Source organism: Macaca fascicularis, chromosome 1, assembly GCF_037993035.2.
Source record: "Macaca fascicularis isolate 582-1 chromosome 1, T2T-MFA8v1.1".
In the NCBI taxonomy this organism is placed as follows: Eukaryota; Metazoa; Chordata; class Mammalia; order Primates; family Cercopithecidae; genus Macaca; species Macaca fascicularis.
This window is the reverse complement of record NC_088375.1, coordinates 38454030-38480084: the sequence shown is the minus strand read 5'-3', so window position 1 is coordinate 38480084 and position 26055 is coordinate 38454030. Positions and strand designations below refer to the sequence as shown.

The following is a 26055-nucleotide window of genomic DNA, read 5'->3' as shown; positions in this document are numbered from 1 at the left end:
AAGACATAGAGGGCCCTTCCTGGAATTCCTTAAATTGTACCACCCAGGCACCAACCTACACCACTACATAAAAGCCTTGCTCAGGGAAAAATAGATAAGAAATGTGAAAACTCTTTATATCACTCTTGATGCATCACTTGTTCAGTGATAGTAATTGTTTGTTTCTCCTGACTCCTCTGGTTGTTCTGCTCACACAGGCACTGCTGGGAGACAGTGGCAGCCAGAACTGGAGCACTGGAACAGCAGATAAATACGGGCGCCTGGACCGAGAGCTCCAGCGAGCCAATTCTCATTTCATTGAGGAGCAGCAGGCACAGCAGCAGGTACCCCGAGGACCCCGGGCTTAGGACAGGGCAGTGGGAAACAAGACACCCCCTTAGTTCCTTTGCCAGCCATGGAATCTTGTGGTTTAGTGACAAGCAGGGTAAGCCAGAGCTTGTCCTGTGTTGATTGTGTTTAATGATTGCATATGTAAAGGGTTTCAAAATCACAGCATGACTGCTTCAAGAGAACCAAGCTCAGCCAGACATGGTGGCTCGCACCTTTAGTCCCAGCTACTCAGGAGGCTGAGGCCAGAGGATCCCTTGAGCCCAGGAGTTCAAGGCTACAGTGAGCTTCGATCATGCCATTGCACTCTAGCCTGGGTGACAGAGCAAGACCCTTTCTCTAAAAAAAGAACCAAGTTCAGTTCTCTTAGAAAAAAACAGACCTTTGTTCATCTCAGCAGAGATACTTTCAGAAAGATATCTCATTTTTTTCATTGAAAATTATTGTTTCCTTTTTTTTTTTTTTTTTTTTTTTTCTGCAAACTCTGCCTCCCGAGTTCAGACAGTTCTCCTGCCTCAGCCTCCTGAGTAGCTGGGACTACAGGCGCACACCGCCACGCCCGGCTAATTTTTTTTTTTTCTATTTTAGTAGAGATGGGGTTTCACCTTGTTGCCCAGGCTGGTCTCGAACTCTTGAACTCAGGCAATTCACCTGCCTCAGCCTCCCAAAGTGCTAGAATTACAGGTGTGAGCTACTGCGCCTGGCCTCTTGGTTGGTTTTGTTATATGTAAAGTTGACTGCTTTTGTGTAGATTAAGGGGTAGGAGGAAAATGAAGTTGATTATGTCTGGTGTTGCCTTTGATATGTAGCTATATTAATAAAAGGAAGTTAGTGATAATGTGGGGATTTGATGAGCATATACCCATTGAAACTATTGATTCTTAAATATTGTGTTTTATGTATACATGTAGTTTATATGTTCTTTTGTTCTTTACATTAGTATGTCTGCTTAACCAGTTGTTTACTTAAATTGCTATTAAACACAGGAAAATTTTTTTCTGTAGAAAGTGAGGAGAATGCAACACAACTAAAAGTAAATATTTGTCAGTCAGAAGTTGTCCTTGAGGTAACTTATTGCCACAGGGCGTCGTTTAGTTTGTCCTTGAAGAGGGAGGAGAGACTGTGTGCATAGTTCCCCACATCCAGAGATTTGCCAGACTCTCTTGTATTTAAGCTGTGGCAGTCTGTTGTGGATTGAGACCTTGATCTTGGCAATGGGCTTCCTCCTCCCAAACATCCCCACGTCTCAGTGGTCATCTGCACGTGTGCTTTCAGCCATTGTCTGCTCCATTATTGGACGTCAGCCAACCAGAGTAAATCTCTCTTGGTGGTTTCAAGCCCCGCTGACTGTTCACAAGTTGGATCAGCAGGAGATATCAGTAGCTTGACAATCCAGCCTTTTGAGCAGTGTGTTCTCAGAGGCAACGGTCTGGTCCTTTGATTTCTGGGCTTTGCTTCTGAATGTGAATTGTCCCAAGTTGGCAAAGAAACTAGCAGCTGCTAGATTGCTGGGCTTGGAACCAGGTAAGATGGATTTTAATTGCTTATTTCCCATTTCTCTGGCACCAGTTGATCGTGGAACAGCAGGATGAGCAGTTGGAGCTGGTCTCTGGCAGCATCGGGGTGCTGAAGAACATGTCCCAGCGCATCGGAGGGGAGCTGGAGGAACAGGCAGTGTGAGTATTGAGACACCCCTCTCGCTGCAGTGAAATTCAGGGGCAAAGCCATCCTATGAGACCCCTAAAAAGCCTGGCAGCTACGTGGCTGGTAAGATCAAAAGCTGTTTTATTCGTAGCTGCATTTTTATTCTGTTTTGCAGACTAGCCTCCCCAAAAGAAGCAAATCTGCTCTGTAAATTTTACTACAGGCTTTAGGCAAAGTTGTTGTTATTTTTAAACACCTCCAAAAACAGACACAGATTTCTCTGAGCAGATACTCGAAGTACAGTTATGAATGGGAATGTGAAGCAGAGAAGCCTCTGTAACCTGTGGGGATTTTTGAGCTGACTTTATCATCCTATGACTCTCCCGCTACACTGAGCAAACACTCTGCTTTGCATCTTAAATTATTGTAACTTTGGTTTTTGTTGTTGTTGTTTTTAAAACTTACAGATTTAACACCAGTTAACAAAAACTCTTTCCTCTCAAAAAAATAAAAACAAAACATAACCTCAGTTTGTTTTTCCTTATGAACAGTCCCTTTTGCGCTCAGAAGTTTGATGGCAAAAACTGCATTCTTAAATGCTGCCACAGGATACCTTTATCATTTTACAAGTCTTTTTAAAGAGAAAAATAATAAAACAGTCCGCTAGGATATTTCAGAAACTTTCCTGTCTTGATATTACGTTTATCATGACACATTGATTCATTATAAATTCTTAATGGGCCCCTGTTCTACACCAGGCCTTCTGGAAGCCAAGGGATGTAGAAGGGAACAGAGCAGACAAGACAGCCCATCTCTGCCAAAGAGTTTGCCACTTGCTGGGTAGAACAGACATTGTGTGAGTGGTGAGGGGTCATTAGATGATGGCAGTGACGTGGGAGGGCCCCTGTGATGGGGACAGTGCATGCTGCCTGGAGAGCCCTGACTTAGCCCAAGGTTTCTGAGGAAGAGGGGTTTAACTGAAGTCTGAAGGATGTGTGGATGTTAGCCAGGCGAGGTGAGCGTTGGTGTGGAGGCAGGTGGTGTGGGGAGCGTAGACAAGGAGGAAGAAAGTGCGCCTGTGAAGATGGAGAGGTGCACACATGCATGGAGCAGGGAGGTTCCATGTGTCTGGAGGCAGAGAACAAACCAGGGAAGGTCTTGTCAGCATGGTCAGGAGGTACGACTACTTATTCTGAGCATGATGAGAGACCAGTGGAGGTAAGGTTAGGAGTGATGGTGTGATCAGGTGTGATTTAGATGATGTGCTGCAGTGGAGCCAGGTAGGGAGACCAGGCAGGAAGCTGGAGTAGCCAGAATCTGTTTCATGTCTATCTAAAATGGGTCCTGACCCTAAAGTTCAGTTTGAGGAGGGGAAGGGACTAATGGCCTGAGCTTCTCTGTTGATGAAGCAGCCTGGTGGGGCAGTGGGTAATAGAGTCTGAGGGACTTCCGGTTAAAGATGGTGAATTGACACACCCCTACCTCCACTCCCTATCCACAGCTCACTAGAAAAGTAGTAAAGGGGTTTGTTTTAAGGGCATGGTGGTTCACACCTGTAGTCCCAAGTACTAGGGAAGGAGGCTGAGGTGGGAGAATTGCTTGAGCCCAGGTGTTTGAGGCTGCAGTGAGCTATGATGGCACCTCCAGGTTGTACTCCAACCTGGGTGATAGAGGAGACCCTGTCTCTAAAAAGGTAGAAATAACAGATAACTGGGAAAAAGCGTGGGATTTGGACTTAGACCTGTGCTATCTAGTATAATAGCTACTAGCCACATGTGGCTAGCTGTTAAGTAAGTTTTATGTGGCCAGTCTGAATTGAGATGTGCTCCAGAGATAAAATGCTTACTGGATTTTGAAGACTTAGTATGGAAAAATATAAAATAGCTTATTAATAATTTTTATATTACATGTTGAAATGATAGTATTTTGACTGTATTAGGCTAAATACAACAGAATTAATTTCACCTGTTTCTTTTGAAATTTTTAAAAATGTGGCTACTAGAAAATGTAAAATGGCATATGTGATTCATATTTTTGTTGGATGGTACTGAGATAGATTTGGGCCAGCAGCTTGGTTGGTGAGTGTCCATGGACTGAAGGTGGGGTGATGTGCCTGTTTTGTCTTCAGTATGAAAAGTCACACCCAGCGCAGAAAGGTAGTTCTTGCTTTTCAGAGTTTGACCCTGTCTGGATAGGCCTGCCAACTGCAGCACCAAGATGCTGCCAGCATCTAAAATGAGCTAAATATGTTTTAATTTGAAAATTTAGGTAAGGGACAAAGACTTGTTTTAGTTGTCAATATGGAGTTCATGTAATAGTTGATTTAATAAAGAGTTGGTTGCCCTGAATCCTGCAAGACTGTCAGATGTCTAGTTGGGCACAGATCAAGACCAGCAGTTTCTAACTGCCATTGATGCTGTCAGAGTTAATATAGCCTTTTTAGTAAGACTGTTAGTACTAATTGGTATATTACATTCTAGCCTCAGAATAATCATTTACTAATCAAAAGTTGCAAAGTCTGGAATATTTAGTGACTTATGAAATAGGCACTGCTGAAATCGTATTTTGGGGTTTTCTTTCCCAGCTGCGCATTGGACAGCAAATAGTGTAAGCCTGCTGGAGTCAGTTTTCCTACTGGGAAATACTGGTTTCTCTGTGAGGACAGATGGGGAGATGTGCATGTGCGTGCACACACACACACTCACACACCCCATCAGGGATGTTAGTGCCATGGTCTTCTGGGTTTATAATAAAGCACATAGTGCTTTACAGGAGATTATTTTATCAAAGTACATTCCTTAACTCATATTGACATAAAGTGCTTTTGTGTATTACCTGCTTCTCACAAGAGTCGTGTGAGGGAAGTTGGGCTGATAGGATTGCCCTGTTTTACAGGTGAGGAAACAGTCCCAAAGAGCTGTAGGGTACGTTGTCCAAGGTAGCGGTGTAAACAAGTGGCAAAGCCTGGCTGTCTGCCTCAGATAGCATTGTTTCTACCACATTGCACTGCCACTGAGTTTGTGTTATTGTATAGACAGGTCCACACTGCCTTGTCTGCAGTTCTGAAATCTAGAAAGCTCTAAAATCTCCTTTCGTTTTTTTTTTTTCTCTTTAAATTTACAGCAAGCTCATGTTACAGAAGAACCTCACCTGAACTGACTCCAACTCTGACTCCTCATAGTTTTTTCTGCAGAAATATTAAGTATCTGATTACAGGGACTGCCCCAGACCCTCCTGGCGGTATTGACTAATGCAAAGCATATGTAATTTAGGCTTTTTTTAAATCCCGAGAATTCCAAAATCAAAATCCTATCTTGTCCCAAGGATTTTGGATAATAGAGTGAGGTCCTGAAACCCACCGTTGCCTATTTTGTTTGCTAAAATGGAGGCCTAGTCCTGTTAACCCAGCGCACGTGCACTGCCAAGGCTTCGTGCTTACCAGCGACCTTCTGTGTCTGCTTCTCTCTAGTATGTTGGAAGATTTCTCTCACGAATTGGAGAGCACTCAGTCCCGGCTGGACAATGTGATGAAGAAACTTGCAAAAGTATCTCATATGACCAGTGGTATGTATGGTGTTTAAAGCTTAAGTATTTGTACTTAATTCTAGAACTCTGTCTTGGGGGCGTTGTCTCATAGTTATGCCCATCCAGATCCCTTTCTTATTTTTTTACAGATCCCTTTCTCTTTTTTTTTTTTTTTGAGACAGAGTCTCACTCTTTCACCCAGGCTGGAGTGCAGTGGTGCCATCTCAGCTCACTGCAACCTCCACCGCCTCCTGGGTTCAAGCAATTCTGATGCCTTGACCTCCCGAGTAGCTAGGATTACAGTTGCATGCCACCATGCCCAGCTAATTTTTGTATTTTTAGTAGAGACGGGGTTTCACCGTGTTGGCTAGGCTAGTCTCGAACTCTTGACCTCAGGTGATCCGCCTGCGTCAGCCTCCCAAAATGCCGAGATTACAGGCGTGAGCCACCGTGCCTGGCTGATCCCTTTCTTATGGCACTTTTTTTTTTTTTTTTTTGTGATGCCTTAGAATCAGAGAATGGAAGACTTGTATGTTCAGTCTTTATCTGCTGCTTGTAGCCTTAACTCGGGAGAAGGTCTTTGCGCTCCCCCACGGTGTTTGGTTTGGTTTTTTCCCAGTAGAGTAACTTTCTTTTTTTCTTTTTGTTTTTTGAGATGCAGTCTCACTCTGTTGCCCAGGCTGGAGTGCAGTGACGTAATCTTAGCTCACTGCAAGCTCCACCTCCCAGGTTCACACCATTCTTCTGCCTCAGCCTCCCGAGTAGCTGGGACTACAGGTGCCTGCTACCACGCCTGGCTAATTTTTTGTATTTTTAGTAGAGATGGGGTTTCACTGTGTTAGCCAGGATGGTCTCGATCTCCTGACCTTGTGATCCACCTGCCTCGGCCTCCCAAAGTGCTGGGATTACAGGCGTGAGCCACCGCGCACGGCCCAGTAGAGTAACTTTGTTTGCACTTACAAAATCCTTCTTTATTTTACTGTTTTAAGATTTCCTTGCCAAAATAGGGAACTTATTTAAAACAACAGTTAAGTCAGTTACTGTTTCTCCTGGACATTCTTTCATTGATAGAAAGACACCTACTACTTCAGAATAAGATGGCATGTGTGGATCTATTTTAAATTGTTATATTTGAAATATTTCAGCAAATTTGCGCCAGGATGAGGATGAAGAAACAATTTTCCGATTAGTTACTGTGTAAGATATGTTCCAGTGACTCTTTACATGGGAAATAATATATTTTAAATTTTTAAAAATCCAGTATCTTTTCTTTTCTTTTTTTTTTTTTTTTTTTTTTTGAGGTGGAGTCGCCAGGCTGGAGTGCAGTGGCCGGATCTCAGCTCACTGCAAGCTCCGCCTCCCGGGTTTACACCATTCTCCTGCCTCAGCCTCCTGAGTAGCTGGGACTACAGGCACCCGCCACGTCGCCCGGCTAGTTTTTTGTATTTTTTTTTAGTAGAGACGGGGTTTCACCGGGTTAGCCAGGATGGTCTCGATCTCCTGACCTCGTGATCCGCCCGTCTCGGCCTCCCAAAGTGCTGGGATTACAGGCTTGAGCCACCGCGCCTGGCCTAGTATCTTTTCTTTATCTGGTGGGGGTGGCTTGCTGGAAGGAGAAACTGAGATGCTCCTTGAGGTAATCTGGATGTTCCCTGACTGTAGAACACCTCCCTTGCGTTAGAATATCCCGTTTCTTGACACCTCATTCTTCTGTTGGTTTCCTACTGTCAGGTACATGTTATGAGGTCTAATAGGTTAGCTTTTTGAGGCAAGATTTAAATACATATGCACGTTTACTTTTTAGAAGTTTAACTCATAGTCAGGTTACATAACAGTTCTCTAGGGTTCAGTTTCTTATCTATAAAAATAGGTTGAGTCCTACCTCTCCAGGTAATTGTGAGGATTAAATGAAATACCAATAAAGTAGAAGTGCTTAACTGGATTTACCATGTATTTATTGGTACTTAGTAAATGTTTTTAAGAAATTGTAAGGCAAGAAAAATTGCAATGGCCCCAAGGGGCAAAGGACCTATTATATCCAAAACAAAGAGAAGCTCCTATCTAGAGTCATTTTCTTCTTTCTCTCTAGGGACAAGTATCTTTGTTTCTAGCAGGCTCTTCATTGCCTGAAACTGTGCATATATGGGAAGCAGGCACCAGCTTAGTTCATCTGTCACACATTTAGAGAAAGGTTTGCAAAGTCTTTTCTGATTCCCTCTGTTGTCTCTTCTTCTACCTTCTCCCCTCTACTTTAAAAAAAAAAAAAAAAAAAAGGTGTTTTAATGAAGAATTGTATAACCAGTTTAACCTCCAGGCCTCTCACTCATGTATGTATTAGTTGCAAAGTCAAGTAGCTACTTCAGCACCAGTTCTGTTTGGGGAAGAGCAAGTGAACAAAGATGCACTGTCTTTGTTTCCCAGCATTCTGGGTATGAATAATTTAGAAAAGTACTTGCATTGTGAGAAGCGGCCCAGTGTGTATAAATAGCACTGAAGTTTGCTTATGCTTTATTCTACTTTTTCCCAAAAGAAAAATTGGGGAAGCAATGTAATAACTTTGGTTATATTTGTATAAGAAAAAGAGCCAGGAAACAGAGCATTTATCCTGAATGGTGCTTCACTTTTGACAGGTTACTTGTGTTTTCATTTTAATCTTTGCTTGCTACCCAAAGAAATACTCCCTAAGGATCTCCTCCTGCTTGGTGCTTTCTGCTTCGATTTGACAAACAAGCAATTTGTATTGGTCTCTGCTCTGCTCCATAATTTTTGCAGAAGTTCACTGCTTTGTGATCAAACCTGTACATAAAGGAATCCTACGGAGGCACAGCGAAGTGTGATTACGTAGTTATGGACACACGGGCCTCATGATTCTTCAGCGGCAGACCATCTCCGCTCCCCATGGTTGTCTGCTTCATGGGGAGAAATCAACCAAGACTCCACATTTACTTTTTTGAATGACCCAAGAGAGACACTAATTGTATTCTCTTACCCACAGAAGTATTTTATTTTAAGTAGATACTGAGATTTTTTTCCCTCTCACTTTCTGACATTCCATTCATCTTTTCTCTTTAGGGGAGAAAAATATTTTGAGAGAGAGAAAAAACTACCATTGGAGTTCTTTTGTTCCCCTCTGACTTTTTGAGGCAGGTCCTGAGCTTGCAATGCTGCTTAAAACTTTCCACTTGAGGTCACAAAAGCCCCTGTGGTTAGTACCCATTCCTTCTATGCATGAAGCCTCTGTGGGAAGTGCTGAGAAGTCTGCTGGGGTAACAGCTCCCTGGGGTTACCTAGTTCATGCTTCATAGAGGCAGCGTAGCCACTTCAGAGGAAAATGGCTTTAAAAGAGCATCCTCGGGTTGTGCTGGCTTATGTGGTATATGCTTCTCCTTGGTGAAAATTCCTACTTAATACAGTTGTGGAAGAGGAAGTGATTGGAGGGTAGTAGGGGGCGTGAATCGAGGCTGATGGAAAGCCAAAAAGTGGAAATCTGGTTCAGTGTTGGAAATCTGGTGCTGAAAATGGCGACATGCCTGAGGGAAGGGGGTAAACATAGGAGTGTGTGAGGTTGAGGGAGGGGTTGGAGAAGGAATACTTTCTCTGTTTTCATCCTGAAAGAATCACAACTAATCATTTTAGCAAAGTGGCTTTAAATTACTGTAAGCATTTTAATCTTTTTAAAAAATTAATAAACTATTTTTAGAACAGTTTTACGTTCTTAGCAAAATTGAGCAGGAAGTAAAGAGAGTTCCCATATAGCCCCCTTCCCCCACGCATAACCTCCCTGACTATTGATATCCAGCATCACGGTGGTACATTTGTTACAGTCAGCCTGCACTAACACATCATTAATCATCTGCAAAGACCATTGTTTACATTGGGATTCACTCTTGGTATTGTACGTTCTGTGGGTTTGAACAAATGTATAAATGACATGTATCCATCATTGTAGCATCACACAGAGCAGTTTCACTGCCCTAAAAATCCTGTGTTCCACCTGTTTATCCCTCCTTTCCCCTAATCCCCCAACTACTGATCCTTTGACTGTCTCCATAGTTTTGCTTTTCCAGCATGCGTATGGTTGGAATCATATATCACAGATCCTTTTCAGATTGACTTCTCTCACTTAGCAATGTGCATCTAAGTTTCCACTGTGCTTTTTCATGGCTTGATAGCTTATTTCTTTTTTAACACTGAATAATATTCGATAGTATGAATGTACCACAATTTATCCATTTACCTATTGAAGGACATCTTGGTTGCTTCCAAGTTTTGTCAATGATGAATAAAACTGCTGTAAACCCCCATGTGCAAATTAGCCAGGCGTGGTGGCGTGTGCCTATAACCCCAGCTACTTGGGAGGCTGAGGCAGGAGAATCGCTTGAACCCAGGAGGCCGAGGTTGCAATGAGCCAAGATCGCACCACTGCACTCTAGCCTGGGTGACAGAGGGAGACTCTGTCTCAAAAAAAAAAAAAAAAGAAAAGTGCAGGTTTTTATATGGACATAAGTTTTTAAGTTCATTTCGATAAGTGACAAGGTATGTGATTGCTGAATGGTTATGGTAAGAGTATGTTTGGGTTTTGTAAGAAACTGCCAACCTATCTTACAAAGTGGCGGTACCAGTTTGAATTCCCACTAGGAGTTCCTATTGCTCCACATCCTTGCTAGCATGTGGTGTTGTCACTGTTTGGGGTTTTGACCATTCCAATAAGTGTGTATTGTTTCTTGTTTTAATTTGTATTTCCCCAGTGACATCTAATGTTGAACATCTTTTCATATGCTTCCCTGGCATCTCTTTCATGGTTTTTCTTTTTGTTTTTTTTTTTTTGTTTGTTTTTGAGACAGAGCCTGACTCTGTCACCTAGGCTAGAGTGCAGAGTGCGATCTCAGCTCACTGCAACTTCTGCCTTCCAGGTTCAAGTGATTCTCGTGCCTCAGCCTCCCGAGTAGCTGGGATTACAGGCCTTCACCACCACGCCGAGCTAATTTTTGTATATTTAGTAGAGACAGGGTTTCACCATGTTGGCCAGGCTGTTCTTGAACTCCTAGCGTCAAGTGATCTGCCTGCCTTGGCTTCCCAAAGTGCTGAGATTACAGGTGTGAGCCACTGTGCCCAGCCCCATCTCTTTTTTGATGAGATGTCTGTTCAGGTCTTTTGTCCATTTTTAAAATCAATGTTAGTTTTCATACTGGTGAGTTTTAAAAATTCTTTGTATAATACATTCTGGACAACAGTCCTTTATCAGATGAATCTTTTGCAAATATTCTACCCCAGTCTGTGGCTGGTCTTCTCATTCCTTTGACAGTGACTTCTACAGAGCATAAGTTTTTAGTTTTAATGACATCCCGATTTCAATTATTTATTTCATGGATATATAGTGCCTTTGGTGTTGTAGCTAAAAAGTCATTGCCATATCCAAGGTCATCTAGGTTTTCTCCTGTGTTTTCTTCCAGGAGTTTGATAGTTTTGCATTTTACATTTAGGTCTGTGGATACATTTTGAGTTAATTTTTGTTAAGGTGTAAAGTCTGCGTCCAGCTTCATTTTTTTGGCATGGATGTCCAGTTGTTTCAGCACCATTTGTTAAAAAGACTCTCTTTGCTCTGTTGTATTGCACTTGCTCCTTTGTGAAAGATCAGTTGGCTGTATTTATGTCAGTCTATTTCTGGACTGTCTGTTCCATTGATCTGTTTGTCTATTTTCCTAATACTACATTGTCTTGATTGATGTTATGGTAAGTCTTATAGTTGTTCCACATTGTGGGAATATTCTGTGCCAGGTTTTTTTTTAGTCTTTTTTTCTTTTTTCAGGTTTCTGTTGACAAATTGTGTGAAGCTCAGAGATCCTTTCCTTCTCTGTGTTTAGCCTACTAATGAGCCCATCAGGGGCATTCTTCATTTGTGTTAGTCTTTTTGATCTCTATTTTTTTTTCGTTTTAGAATTTCCGTGTCTCTGCCTACGTTATCCATGTGTTCTTGCATGTTTACTTTTTCCATTAAAGCCTGTAGCATATTAACCACAGTTTAAAAAAATTCCTCTTCTGATAATTCCAGCATTCCTGCTGTATCTGACTCTGGTTCCGATGCGTTTTCAGTTTCTTCGGACTGTTGCTTTTTCCTTTTAGTGTGCCTTATAACTTTTTGTTGAAAAGTGGACTCGATATACTGGGTAAAAGGAACTGTGGTAAATAGACTTTTACCATAGATGGGGTGGTGAGGTCGGGGGTTGGCAATTTCTAGTCCTATGATTAGGTCTTAGCTTCTGGTGAGCCTGTGCCCCGGGCCTGTGAACCTCACCAGTGCTTCCCAGTTTTTCTACTGTTAGGTGGAACTGGATGGCTAGAGAAGACTGGAGTTGGGTATTTTCCTTCCCCCAGGTTAGATTCTGGTTAGTTTCTTTTGAGGTCAGACTTTTGTTTAGAGCAGAGTGCTCTGGAGTATTTCATAATGGTTCTTTTTTCCCTCCGCCTGCTGGAAGCATGAGAGGATTTTTCCCAATATTTGCTGAGAACCTGGTCAAGCTCCTGGAGGTAAAACCCACAGAAGTGTGGGGATCCCCTTTGCCTGGGTCCCCTTGGAGTGTTTTGGTTTTTTTTTTTTTTTCCATCTCAGACTTGTCCACACTGAGCCTTCAGTGACTCATCAATTAAAGTTAAGCTTTTCCTACCAGGATGCTGGTTCCTGTGGAGTTTGTTGCTTCGTGGGTTTCTGCTCTGATAAGCTGTGATTCTCTGTATGCACCTGTAGGTTTCTGCAGTTTTAGGGGCAGCAGTTTACCATGTGACCTCACTTCTCTGATGGATCTAAGAAGAGTTGTTGCTTTTTCAGTTTGTTCAGATTTTTACTTGTTACGACAGAATGATGACTTCTAAGCTTCTTACGTACTTGGCTGGAAATTAAAAATTTAACATTTTTTATCAGATGAGAGAATGCCAGCTATAAAAGTTTTCTTGACCATTGAAGTAATAGTTTAACAGGTCAAAGTGTGACCTGCAGTAAGCCAACTCTGCCTCCCCTAGACCTTTGGAACAGTCCTACCTGAGAACAGGGAGTGATGGACCTGCGGTCTTTGTCCTACTCACAGAGTTAACTAAATGAGTTTCTGGTATGTCTGAGGTAAACCAACATGATCACCACTTAGAAGGTACTTGCTTTACTTATAATTTGGTGGCAGTTCTCTTGTCCAGTTCTAAGACTTTGATATCCATAATATTTAAAATAATTTTAAGTACATGTTTTGCCTTGTGGAGAGTTTAGCAGTTTATTTTCATAGACTGAGATCTTTTTACAATGTGATTATCAATAGCTATAGTGTGCTAAAATCAGTGGGCTTTCAAAGACACTTTAGTGAATCAATATGTCTTTATATTTCTATTGAAATGGAACTCTTATTCCTAGTGGTTGAACTGCGTTTTCATGAATTCTGTGAATTCTGTTATCAGTCGGGCCCTTTGTGGAAGATGCCAAAACTCATCAGTGGAAAGACTGCTCATTTTTTCTACATGTCTCCAAATTAAGGAAGCATCCTGATGTTGACAGCATCCTCTGTGCCCTAGGTTTGGGCACTGCACAGTGTGTGTATGACAGGGTTTGTGTTGTTTAATTCTCACAACAACCCTGCGGGGCAGCTGTTGTAGAGTTGGGACCACAGGATTGTGAGCTACAGCAGGGCTCCCCCAGGGCCTGTCTGGGCCCTTCTGTTTCACAGGGCCTCCCTGCTCTCAGCCGTTTGGATGGACTCTAGCCACTTTGTTTCCTGTGCCTGCTGTTCCAAATTGTTGGTAGGGCAGAAAGTTTCAGAAAAAACATTCCACTTTCATTTACAGAGGAACTGTATAAGGTATTTTAACCCAGTTACTAGTTAAGTAATCTTACTTGACTAGGTGTGGTGTGAAATTAATCATGCTGTCTCACTGGAGCTTGCTTTTTCAGCTGTTTATTTCCTGAAGTGACCAGCAGTAGCTTTCATCTCCTTTCCCTCCTCCCGTTGTGCTCATTGAGAAAAGAATGTGATTATTGTTTAATTAAATGACTTGACTTTTATGGTATATTAAAGCAGGCAGGCTTTGATCTGTAACACCAGTGCCAACACCTTTTTTGAGGAAAGCTAAGATCCGCAGATTGTAATTAAAGACTTGAGACACAAAGCATGTAATTATTACGAGACATTTTCAGGGGACTGGCAAAATTGTGACTGCACGCGAAGTGCAGGCCAAGAACAGAACAGTGTTAGAGTATCAGGCACCTGGGCAGGTGTAAGATCATGGCCCCGTCATTTGCACGTTCTGCCCCTTTTCTGCTTCAAAGGGTGCCATAAATTCCACGTAACTGTTTCTTGGGGAACGTGGAGTCCCTGTGAGAGCTAATCCCCATGTCCTGCCTTCCAGATCGGCGCCAGTGGTGTGCCATAGCCATCCTCTTTGCAGTCCTGTTGGTTGTGCTGATCCTCTTCTTAGTGCTGTGACGGCGGGGCCTCTGGGTGCGAGTTCCTCCTGCATATGAACCGAGGGGAGGAGGAGAAGCTAAGCACGTGTGACATTGCCGTCTACTCACATTCCTATCCTGGAAACATACTGCTGCACTGACTTTTCTCCGTGTGACCCCACAATTGACACGGCTTCTCCATCCCAGCGCTGGAAGGGCCAGTGGGAAGAGGAAATAGATGTCTGCACTCCTGGCTGCAGCTGGACAACGGAAGCCCCATGCCACCTGTCCAGTGCTGAGGAGAACTAGCTGCTGCCTTGCTTTCCGGGACCTCGTTCGCTGAGGAGGGACTCACAGACTTCACTGGTGTTTTGCTGTTGCTCATTCCATGCATCTTTGGCAGCTCTTTTCTTCTGCTCAGACCCTTCCCTGTGCTCAGACAGTGCGCCGCTGTCCCATCAAAAGAAACCTGTCAGGAATGCAAGCTTCTGGGTATGTTTCGTTTCCCATTGCTGTAGCATTTCTTAGCCCCTGAGAGCTGATGATTATTGAGGACAGAAGGCTCAGAAACAGTTTGTGACAGAAAATGCAGTGTTTCATTTTTCAGGGATAAATGCTAAGATAAAATTGCTTTTCCAGGTCATTTTTTTTTGTGGTAAGAATAACTAGTGGAGAATAATGAAACACCCTGGGGCTTGGGGATGCTAACAACTTGTGGCTTTAACTGACAGGAGAAATTAAAAAGAGCAAGAGGGCTCTGCATTGGCATAGCTTAGGGAAGGGTTGATGGTGTCGCCAGAGGTCAGCTCCTGATCCTTGCCGACTTGATGTTGCTGTACCAGGGCTTCCTCCCCAGAGGTGCAGCTTGCGTTTTGAGGGTAATTCCTACATATGTTGTTGCTAAATAGCTCAGTAACACACTTGAATAGATTTGGATACCAGATTGTCCTTATTACAGTTCTTTTACTCCTAGGGCACTCTACATTGGGGGTGGGGGTTGGGAGTGGTTAGTACAGTTATTACATTTATTCAGAAACGTAATGACATAAAAGATTAGCTCTGGGCCAGACTTCTCTTACCCTGTGGGTAATGGCAAGGATGTGTAGGTGAACTTGGTTCTTTTTTTTCCCCTAAGATGACAGCTTGATTTTATCATCTGCAGTCAAGTAACTGAGCCAATCCAAATTTAAATGATAGATGCTTTAATTGAGTTTAAGTAGCTGAAACTGCTGAGACACTAAACTTTAAGCTTCTGATGACTTTTTAAATGCCTCAAATGTGCACATGTATATAGGATATTTTTATAACTTCCCTGATGAATTATCTGATATTAAAGTAGTATTTGGACCCAGAGCCAGAACTCGGTGGTGGAGGCTGCTGGTCTCTCCTCACCACCTTCTTTTGCACTTGGAAAGAACAGCAACATCTGGATAGAGTTCTAGCTTTGACTTCTCATTTCCTCGTCTTTTTGGGTGCATTCCTCAGCACATTTTTTTTTTAACCTTTTTGTTTTGTTTGTATTTCATGTGGTTTTGTTTGGGGGTTTTGGTTTTTTCACCCTTTTTTTGTGATTTGCAATGATGTGCTTGCCCAGCTAACTTTTGAATTGCACTTTTTAATAAATATTCGTAACAATTTTTGAAGAAGGATATTTTATCTCATTTGAGATCATGGTAGGTTAAGAAAATATGCCTGTTGATGAAAGCTTAAAAGCAAATTTGTGAAACTAAAAGGGTGATTGACATCCATGTTTACACTCCACTCTAATGTTTGATATATAAATAAGTTATTTTCAAATTAGGAAAAAAAAATGAGTATTACAAAGGGCTTCAGATGTGTAGAGTACTAGGTTATTTATGTTTTACAAAGTTTGAATCGTCTATAAACTAAGAAAGGGGATGATCTTTAGATTTGCATTAAAATACAGAAATCTTTTAAAGTGAATGTGGACCTTGTCTAAGTACTGTAATCCACACAGCACATTATAAGAAGTAAACCACCATCTTAAAGAATTATAAAATTACCTTATTTAAAAGCCATGCTATTGTTCTGCTATTACCAGATTTATTGTGCCACACAAAAGGATCATGTGTGTCAGCAGGGGCCGTTTGGAGCAAACCTAGTCATTAATGAGTAAGATACTCCTGTTAGTTCAGGCACCAAGTTTTATGACCCAGAGGCTTAATGATGTTTGGATATATTTCAAATAGACGTGCTTACGTCACTGATTTAAAGTATTTTCTAAATAGTGGCCATTGTAGACCTGACTCAGGCTGAAGCTAAATAGATAACAATTTAGAAAGTTAACTGAAAATACGGGGCATTCTCCCCATAGGGCCACCATGCCCTTCTGCCCCTGGCTGACTTGATCCTGGGTCTGATCCTGTTGCACCCTGACTGGGCAGCCCCTGCAGAACCAGTGTTAATTTGAAGGGCCTCCACTCAGGCTCCAAATGTGGCAGCCAAAGAGAACAAGCCGGGGAACCTACATTTATTGTTAAGGACAAATATTTCCTCCTCAGTGATGCTAATGTTCAGGGCTTTAGAGGGAACCCAGGTGATCTCTTCACCCTGTGTCCTAGAATGGGAGAGTAAGTAGACAGCGGTGATAACCCCACACTACTTATAAGCGCATCCTTAGAGCACTTGGGGCTTTCTTTCCCCTTTCGCCTTCTGTACCTAGTACCATATTCCAGTTTTAAAGAACTGGCAGAATGTGATGGATAACAGAGAAAGAGCTCAATTTATGTTTATTGGAAGAACATTTTACTTAAATGATTTGAGGGGTGGGAGGGAACGAACAATTGAGTTTGCCAGAGTGAAAATCCATCTGAAAAACTAAACTACCTTTAGTTTTTAGTCCTAATTTTTGGTGTTGTCTCTGTGGACGGTGAAGAATCACAATGCTCTGTGTGCCCTGGACTGTGTGGCAAATGCAGGTTGCAGCGTGCGTGTTACATGAGGATCTTCCACAATTTCAGAATGCACGCCAGAGCTGTAGGGGAAACTTGGTAACTTGCCCATTATTCTCTGCTTTTAGCCAGAGTTAAACAGACTGATGGGTCTGGTAGCCAACAACTTGGCAACTTCCCCTCCTTCTCACCTCGTGAGATTAAGGGCTGTGAAAAGAAATCTAGTCTAACTCCAACAGAAATCTGTCTCTGTTAAGTGTTTTACCTTCTGTAAGTAGAGATGGTAGAGCCAAGATTTTTCTTTTGGTAATTTCCCTGTCTATAAAGTGAGACCACAGGGATATCTGTTCCCTGTTACCTTTTTGGAGAATTCATAACATTTGAAGATCAAAAAATTGAATGATAAATATGAATGGCTTTTCAATTCTGTGGGCTTTGTACCGTTTGGCTTCACCTTGTACTGCAAGATGAATTTGTAAACAAAACAAAACTGGATTGTCTGGAAAGCTAAAGTTCTAAAATATGGAATGTACTGCCTCTAATTTTTCTTTGTCTTCCTCTCATTGGCATTTTTTTCTCTCCCAGGTTTCTTAAGAATAATGTTTTTTAAAGGAGGCTTTTTGCCCATCAAGAATAAAAAGAAATAAAACCAAAGGGTTACCGGACTTAAGCCCCCACAGTCACTGTGCGCCATCCCTGAGCAAAGTCCGCCTCTGAGGACAGTGCCCCTGCCCCAGTGACAGGCCTTGCTCCTCCCAGGGCCTTTGCTTCTGGTTAAGGGGATGTTTCATTACTGGCTGGCCTGAATAGGGGGTGGTCTGTCTTTCTTTCTCTCCTTTTTTTTTTTTTTTTTGATTAAAAAAATAAAACCAAACCAGAATTTATTGAAAGCAGGTAACTTCCGGTAGCTCCGATTAGGGTAACTCAGCTTAGAGATACTGTTACTCAGGACAACAGTATGTACAAAAGTCTCCGGAAGAGGAAAACGAAACAACCTGAAAACAATTCGACTTGAAAAGGATTGAATCACTAGAATGATCATATTGCAGAATAACACAAAATGCAACGAAGAGCCACCCAAGCCTGAGGGTAAGAACTCTACTTCCCAGATTCTTGGATCACAGCCTATGACTTTTTGGGGCACAGAGGCTGGCTTCAGCATGAGGATCTCACCACTAACTGCATGTAACGTATCCATGCATTGGGCAGACGCTAAACACACAGAATGAGGCCACCAGACAGGGTGCACATGAACCCATGAGATCGGTGCTCTCTGCAGAGTCTGTAGACCTGGCAGGGGACCATGGATAGCTTAGAGGTACTTACTCTGCAGCTGGTCACATAAGACCGTAGACTGGTCTAAGCCCTACAGTTCCCTTATCCAATTGTCCACTAACCAGTGAGAGAGAGGAGCAAGACTTGGAAGCTGCTTCCAAACCAATTTTTGGTCTACAGTAAACAAGGATAAACATAAAACACCATTCCACAGGCCAGCTTCAAAGGAACTAGTGGGCAAAGAAGGTGAGAGATCCCAAAGCCCCATTTAGTAACCCCCACTGAAGGAGGGGGATGGGTGTGAGTGGTGAGATATCCTGTTCTGCTGCTGTGGGCACCCCTGTGACCTGTCCTGCTGTACCATCCGGGCCTTGATTCGTACGGTTCCCCCTACTTCCTAGATGTGCACTCTCATGGCCCAGAGCTCTCACCTTTCTGAGCCTGATCCTCCTGGACTCCTGCATACACAGAGTGGAAATGCCAGATCCTGAGGGTTCTCTGAGGAGAGTGAGGTGGCAGTGTTTTTGAGAACATGGGGTCCTTCCATGCCATGTCAGTTGCAGATGGGGCAGGCCAGAGGATGCTGAGTTACAGGAGGCAGAGAGCAGTCACTCAAAGAGCAGGGAGGAGAATACAGCTGGGAAAATGACGAGAAGTTTCCATTGCATGGACTCAGCAGGGGATTTCTGGGGTCAGCTCGGTTATGAGGCATAAACAGCAAAGCTTGAAAACTGATGTGAGAACAGTGTGTCTCCCCTTTTCCAAATTCCCCAGAGGAACCTACTCCCTGCTCTAGAACTTCACATCAAAGAAACAATGCACCTGATGGGAAGAAGTCTTTTCAGGACCCCAGAAGTGCCCATTGGTGGCCCATCAGAACAAGTCTGGCTGCTTCTCATTTTTGGGTCTGCAGATTTGGGCAAGATGGCTAGAGGGCTGGAGGTTTCCCAAGGCCTCTAGATGCCGTTGTGCAAAATCAGTCCTCCACACATCACTGGCCAGTAGTAGTATGCTCGCTCCACCACCCACTGGCAGTGAGGAAGATCTTTTTGCTGTCAGAGAGGGCTGCCATTCACTAACATGCTGTAAGTCCGTTCCCTGGCTGCTGGAGTGCACAGGCGAGGGGGTCTTGAAGACCCTCGTGTCAAACTTGAGTGTCAGGCCTGCAGTTGGTTTCACCATAGATAACCCTTGTTGCCCTGCAGCTGGGGTAACTGTTATGGTGTGTCTTGACCTTTTGCTCTTCCTCTTCCTTGTCTGAACTGAGTTCCCTTCTTGGGTAAAGGACGACCTTTATGTTTATTTTCTTCTTCCACTATCCTGTCGCTCACGTGCACAGGAGTCCCACCTTATCTGTGGTTTCACTTTCTGAGGTTTCAGTTATCAGAATGGGTTGCACCAGAAAGCACGAGCCTATACAAAGACATCATCAAGGGAGTCCTTATATATATAAGGGAAGAAACAGTTTATCATCTAGTCAGTACAATCTGCGGTTTCAAGCATCCACTGTGGGTCTTGGAATGTATCCCTGCAAAAAGGCACTGGGGCAGGGGGCACTTCTGTGTACTTCAAAACATGTACACGATGAAAACACAGTGTTATCTGTCAATCTGAAAACAAAATCGCCATGACTTCTGGGCACTGTAGTCCTACCTGTGGACTGGCTGCCTGACTGTGGAGCGTCCTCGTATTGGACATTAAGGGACTGTCCTAAGATGGCGACTTCTCATTTGGCAGCCTGTGGCAGCTGAGTTTGAATTTGGTGGTGGCCGTCGCGTGTTAGGGTAGCCATAGAGCTGCTCCCTCTCAGCTACAGCAGCAAGCACAGTTTCACTTGACCCATTTTACACCTGTTGTCTCCACCCAAGCACCATGGCTCCAGCTAGGAAGGGCGGCTGTTGGGTGGCCAAGACCAACTCGTTATAGAGCCAGAAGCTGACCTCCTTTCTTAAGGATTTCAACCGTGAAGTGCAAATACTATGGAAGCCAATTCAGTCAGGCAGAACCTCTCCCAGAAGATTGACAAGCTGCATGACCAGGCCACTCAGCGGCTTCCTGAGGCACAGTGTGCCATGAACTGGTAATGCACAGACTGTGCATTCGTAGCTGTTTCGTGAGTAATATGCACAGTGCGTGTCTTGGGTATTTTAAAGTACATGAGAGGGTTGTTTCAGCAGCTGATGGGATGCCAAATGTTTGACTTTTTATTATTCCAGCCCTTCAGATTTCCCCAGAATTGTCACCTTCTAGAGCGTGTGTCTTCCCAGTGCGTTCCGGAAATTCTCTGTACCACTGCCGTGTTGCTCAGAAAACAACAGAGCTTTCAGTCAGTTCAGGTAACCTTAGAATCTGCGCTGATGCCTCAGAAAGGAAGAAAGGCCAGGACGGCTTTGGCTTGGGTGGCACTCTTAGTTCTCCCTTGGTTTCACTTCCTTTTCCATTTTGGTGGCTTCCCATTTCATCCCATAGCCTCCTCTCAGAGGCTGTCCCACCCCTCCTCCCCCCAGCTCCATTCTTCCTACTCTCTGGCCCATTTGTGTCCTCAGAGGTCTGGCTGTTGCCACTGCACCTGCCTCAGACCCAGTATCACCTCGCCAGGGTTTCAGCCAGCCTGGCCTTCCAGCTGCCACCCAGCAGCTCAGCTCAGCAGAACCTTCTGGCCCAGACCTTCACTCCCAACTCCCGCCCAGGGACAAATGCAGAAGCCTCTGCTGGTGCAGCCAACACGGAGTGGGGGCAAGGGGAAGAGGAAAAGCAGCAGCTTCCTGTGCTTCCCAGCTCAGAGCATTGGTAAGAGTGGGTGGAATTTGGCATTCTGCTTCTACCATTTTGAATGAATTGGCCTATTCTTTATACCGTCACCCCTCCCTTCCAAATCATTCATTCTGGTGTGCAGCCCATTTCTGTCTGTCTTCTAATGATATGACCAGAGCTGCCATGTAAGCTTGTGCCCTGCACAAGGATAGATACCCCACTGGGGAACAAACGGGACCAAAATTCACTCTGTGTTCTGCTGGCCAAGCCAGGTGACCTGGCCTGGGCTGCGTCCTCCCAGAAGAAGGGTTCATTTTTCCAGTTTGCACATGTGCTATTTGTGGGTTAGCTGAGGCCCTGCTCATGTCTTCGGTTGGTTCACAAACCAGAAACAGAACAAATGGCCAGAAATTAGTGTTGTAATCAAACTAGATTTACAACCAAGGCACGCTGAGTGGCATTATGGGTTTTATCCTGCTGCATGGCAAGGCGTTCATGCATGGGCTGTGCTCAGTGTCCTTTTTACTCAGCCATGCCAACCATGAGGAAGCAGGAAGGGAGCTTGTTGGAGAAGGCGGCCTCAGTGAGAGCCTTGGTGCATTCCCCTGAAGCCACAATTTGGGACTTCTCCCTCAGCAGGGGTCCCCACAGTCTGAGTGTTTTTCAGAAATCTTGGGTCCAAGGGACCCCAATCTTTTTTTTTTTTTTTTTTTTTTTTTTTTGAGGTAGAGTCTCACTCTGTCGCCCAGGCCAAAGTGCAATGGTGTAATCTCGGCTCACTGCAACCTCCGACTCCCAGGCTCAAGTAATACTCGTGCTTCAGCCTCCTGCCTAGTAGCTGGGACTACAGGTCCGTGCCACCAAGCCAGGCTAATTTTTGTATTTTTGGTAGAGATGAGACCTTGTTGGCCAGGTTGGTCTCGAACTCCTGACCTCAAGTGATCCACCCGCCTCAGCCTCCCCAAGTGCTGGGATTACAGGTATGAGCCACTTATGCCCAGCTGGTGGGACTCCAAATCTTCTGTCCAGACCCCGGGGTCTGAACTCATATTTAACTACTGAAAGGCATCAGGATCTCCCCTCTAGTTGAACTTGACCTTCTTACTGAGAACCAGCTGGGCAGGCATCAGATGCCTCAGGCTCCAGAGGAGAAGCTGGTAGGCAAATAGATCAGGAGCAACTGCTTTCACCATCAGGGATGAAAGTTGAAGGCCAAGAACACTTCCTTGTCCTGTGGTGCAGGAGTTGGGATGGAGGAGCGAGTCTTATAAATGGAAGAGAACTAAGTGTTGTGATTTAAAGGCAGGACGTTTGCCCCCTGCCCCCAAGTGCCCCCAAACCCTCCAAAATTCCACAGATTCCCTTGGCTTAACTCCTCTCACAGAGGTAAGCTAAGGTAGTCAGTCTCACTGTAGCTGCGGTGAATTCGTTTAATGATCTTGGTTTCCTAACTGCTAGATAATCCAGTGGAGCCAGAAAGTTTTGGTGGATTGAGGGAACCTACAGAGGTTGGGTAGAGATGTATTAGGAGTTGAATTGTTTCCCCCTGCAAAAATTCATGAAGTTGTAACCCCCAGGACCTCAGAATGTGGCCTTCTCTGGAAATAGGGTTGATATAATTTGGGAAGGTGAGGTCATCCTGCAGTAGTAGGGTGGGCCCCTAATCCAGTATGACTGATGGCCTCATGAAAAGGGAACAGAGCCCTACAGTTTACACAATGCTTTTATGCACATTTTTCTTATCCATTTCTGTAGGGTAGGCTTTATCATACCTGTTGATTTCACTCAAGTTTATTGCTTTTTTGGCCTACCATCTGTTAGCCTCACTTTTTCTAACTGCAGGAACCCCTTCTGCCAAACACAGCGTATTTTGGAAAATGACCCTACCCCATTCCAACATGTGCTTGTGTTGAGCGGCACCAATCTTAATCCTCCTGCCCAGCCCTAGCCTAAAACAGTGTGTGTGCTGGTTGGGCTCTCCCTGTGAGTCCCCAGCTAATCTCATCTCTGCCCTTCCGTGCCCCAGGAGGCTGTACGCATCAGACTGCACTTCCAGAGCCCCCGGCCTCTGGTTGGGTTCGGCCATTGCAATGAGCATCCTCAAAAAAGACCAGAGAGCTGGAGGAGAGAGAGTTTGGGGCTTCATTCCCCAACCCACCTCACTACAGTCCCACCGGGGGCCACGGTCACAGCTCTCACAAGGAGCATCCTCTGCCTGGGGAGCAGCTCTTGCTGAACTATGATAACAGTATTCTCTTTTACCCTTCACCTCTGGTGGAGGTAATGCTTCCCTCTGTGACACATCTCTGGACACTTCACCATCCCATACTGGTTTCCTCAGTCCTGATTATCCCCCTACAGATGCTGTCTTTGTTGAATTCATTTAAACCATATTGAGTGTACCATTTAGTTCTTGCCAGGGCTGTTAGCTATGGCTTGTCTTAGAGGCTTATCCTGATGGTCTTGGTGATTCGGCCCAGAGGTGCTACATGATCTAACGCACGTCAGAGTCCTCCTGTGACTTCCTTTTCCTTGTAGTAACCAGAGCCAGGAGAGAGACGCCCATTCTTATAGAGTGGTGATGTGTGGAGGATACGAGCTTTGTGCTGGCAGCCACGTCCCTACCTCATGGATAAAATCATTCACATCTTGGTTTTGATCTCTCAGGTCCCCACACTGCCCTGATTCCCACCTTTAAAATAGCATCCCACTTTGTGCTTGAGCTGGTTTACATAGGTTTCTGTTACCTGCAACCATTAAGAGATAGTTTTTCAGCTAGGGAATGGGAGAGTCAAAGCTCAGACTCCAGTCATCTGCCTCCAAAGCCTGTACTTTTGGCAGATGCTCCATATTCATAAGTGTGGCCAGATACCTCCCCTGCTATTGGCCACAACTGAGAAAACCCCTCCTACTCCTGTGAGGAAAGGCACCTGTGTCTAGGTATTTCCTGTAGCATGATGCAGGGGTAATGCATTTTGAATAATAAGATCATACACGAAAAGTTCTGTATTAACTAAAAGTTGACCAATTGAATCGTATCTTTAAGGTATAAGAAGAGCTCTTTGCTGGAAGGAATCTTGTCATTAAGCTGTTAGTAAAGCAGAGATCCTCTGTTTGTCCTGGTAAATCCAGATTTTCAGTCCTACTGGTGGTGTGTGAGCCCTTTGTTAACTAAACAATTTGTAAGAATTGCTCCACCTCCCAAAGAATTTCCCAGCTTATCATTGACGCAAGAATTTGCCTCAATGGATCCCCAAAAACAAGGTGCCCTTGGAGGTACTCTGTCAAGAAAAGGGGAACTGTCAAATCTTGTCAAGATGCTACCCAGAAGTAACCAGAGAAAGTTCGTGGGGGGCTCTAGCCATGAGATCACAACAGGCCAACTAAAGAGATGGCTTCAGGATAGGGTGGATGTAACCTAGATCAGAGGAGTTATGTACAGAAACAGTTGTTCAGGCAATGCAGGAACAAGGCCTCCTCTCTTTACCTGTTCTTTGTAGGGTGTCTTCCCCATAGGCTCTCCCTGTGAGCCCCCATCTCATCTCATCTCTGCCCTTCCATGCCCCAGGAGGCTATACGCATCAGACTGCACTTCCAGAGCCCCCGGCCTCTGGTTGGTTTTGGCCACTGCAATGAGCATCCTCAAAAAAGACCAGAGAGCTGGAGGAGAGGGAGAGGCTGGGGCTATGGAATCTCTTTAGCCAGGCAATACATTCTTTTTCCAGCCAATTCTTTTGATATTGCAACTCATGCTGATTGGCCTCCCATGCCTGCTTGACGGTGTGAGCCACATTATCTACAGCCAGCCAGGAGAGGCTGTCTTTATTGAAGATCAGGAAATCTGCCCGTCATATGCATACTGCAGAAATCCTGTGGTGCTTCTGTCCTCCAGCAGCTCACAGCCAATCATTCTCTGGTAAGTGTGAGACCCTGGAACACACATGCAAGCCCAGGGGGGTCCACACAGGGACAGAGGTGGACTCTCAAGTGCTGGGAGTGGGGGCATGGCTGGAAGCATCCTCTGGTCTACATTACCTCACCCCCCAGGCCTGCTGTGGCATTGCTGAGTCCCCAGGAGGTCCCTCTTGTGGAAGCCCACCTGACAGCAAGGTTGTTTTTTAAATTTTTTGTTGTTGTTGTTCAAATAGCTTTAGGGATACAAGTAGGTTTTGGTTGCATGGATGAATCGTGTAGTGGTGGAGTCTGGGCTTTTAGTGTATCTGTCGCCCGAATCATGTATGTTGTACTCGGTAGGTGATTATTTTCACCCCTCGCCTACCTTCCACCCTTACCCTTCCTGAGTCGCCAGTGTCCATTATACCACTCTGACAACAGATATTTGTGAAGTACCTACTGCATGCCAAAGGAGTGTGATGTGTGATAATTCCTGCCTTGGGAAGTTATCCTGTAATAGGAATGATTGATTGATAAACTGTGGCTATTTGAGTGCAGTGGAGGAGGGAGAGAGAGGCAGGAGCCAGAAATATCACTGGGAAAGTTAATGTCATTATGCATAAGCAAGCAAGTCACTAGGCCTGGCTACCAGGAAGTGAGACACAGAATGGGCAAATTTAGAATGGGAAAGGAGATGGGGATATTGGGAAGGGGGATGCGGCAGAGGATAAAGGGCTCCTGGGGGAGAGAGGAACAGTCCAGAAGATGCACAGGCAAATGGGAAGCTCTGAACTCCACCAACCGGATTTCCCAGGTTTTGCCAAAAGCCACAGCAGGTGCAAGTCAGCATTGCTCGTTGGAGGTCAGCCCAGGGCCCTCTGCGGGGTGGGGGAAGCGTCCATCTCTGCCGCATGCACACCTGAGTGATTGTAGTGCCTCTGCAGGCGCTTCAGTTCCACCTTGAACGTCTGCTGCCAGCTCCTCAGCAGCTGAGTGTACCTCTCCCAGTGATCAGGCGTGAGGTTCTCTGCCATCCATGGGGCCCGCGGCTCCTTCTGCCAAGTGACACTGTCATATGTGGTGATAGGCTGTGAGTCCACATACCCAACTGAAATAAATTCAGGGACCCCATGGCCAGGATCCGAAACGCCCAGAAAATATCTCAGAGAGTGCGTCCCTGGGAAGGAGGCAAAGAAGGAAGACATGTAGGGTCCCAGACTATCCAGATCCTTCATCTGCATTCATTTAGCCCCACACGAGTGCTCCCTACTCAGCTATATCCAGGCCTCCAGGCCCCAGCTG

The 26055-nt window shown here is 44.6% G+C and overlaps 2 protein-coding genes across 3 annotated transcripts in view; both read left to right on the top strand.

Moving 5' to 3' along the window:
* STX6 (syntaxin 6) overlaps positions 1-17484 on the top strand; it is a 50300-nt gene extending 32816 nt beyond the window's left edge. For both annotated transcript variants that reach the window (XM_005540156.5, XM_074028329.1), the window contains 4 exons: positions 198-323; positions 1897-2003; positions 5441-5535; positions 13882-17484. In XM_005540156.5, the coding sequence (XP_005540213.1) occupies positions 198-323; positions 1897-2003; positions 5441-5535; positions 13882-13958 (405 nt within the window). In that variant the 3' untranslated portion in view covers positions 13959-17484. The remainder of the gene's footprint in view (positions 1-197; positions 324-1896; positions 2004-5440; positions 5536-13881) is intronic.
* Positions 17485-17652: 168 nt separating this feature from the next.
* LOC123575578 (uncharacterized) overlaps positions 17653-26055 on the top strand; it is a 28738-nt gene continuing 20335 nt past the window's right edge. The window contains exons 1-3 of the mRNA XM_074028244.1: positions 17653-20441; positions 20704-20895; positions 24585-24775. Coding sequence (XP_073884345.1) covers positions 20262-20441; positions 20704-20895; positions 24585-24775 — 563 coding nt within the window. The 5' untranslated portion in view covers positions 17653-20261. The remainder of the gene's footprint in view (positions 20442-20703; positions 20896-24584; positions 24776-26055) is intronic.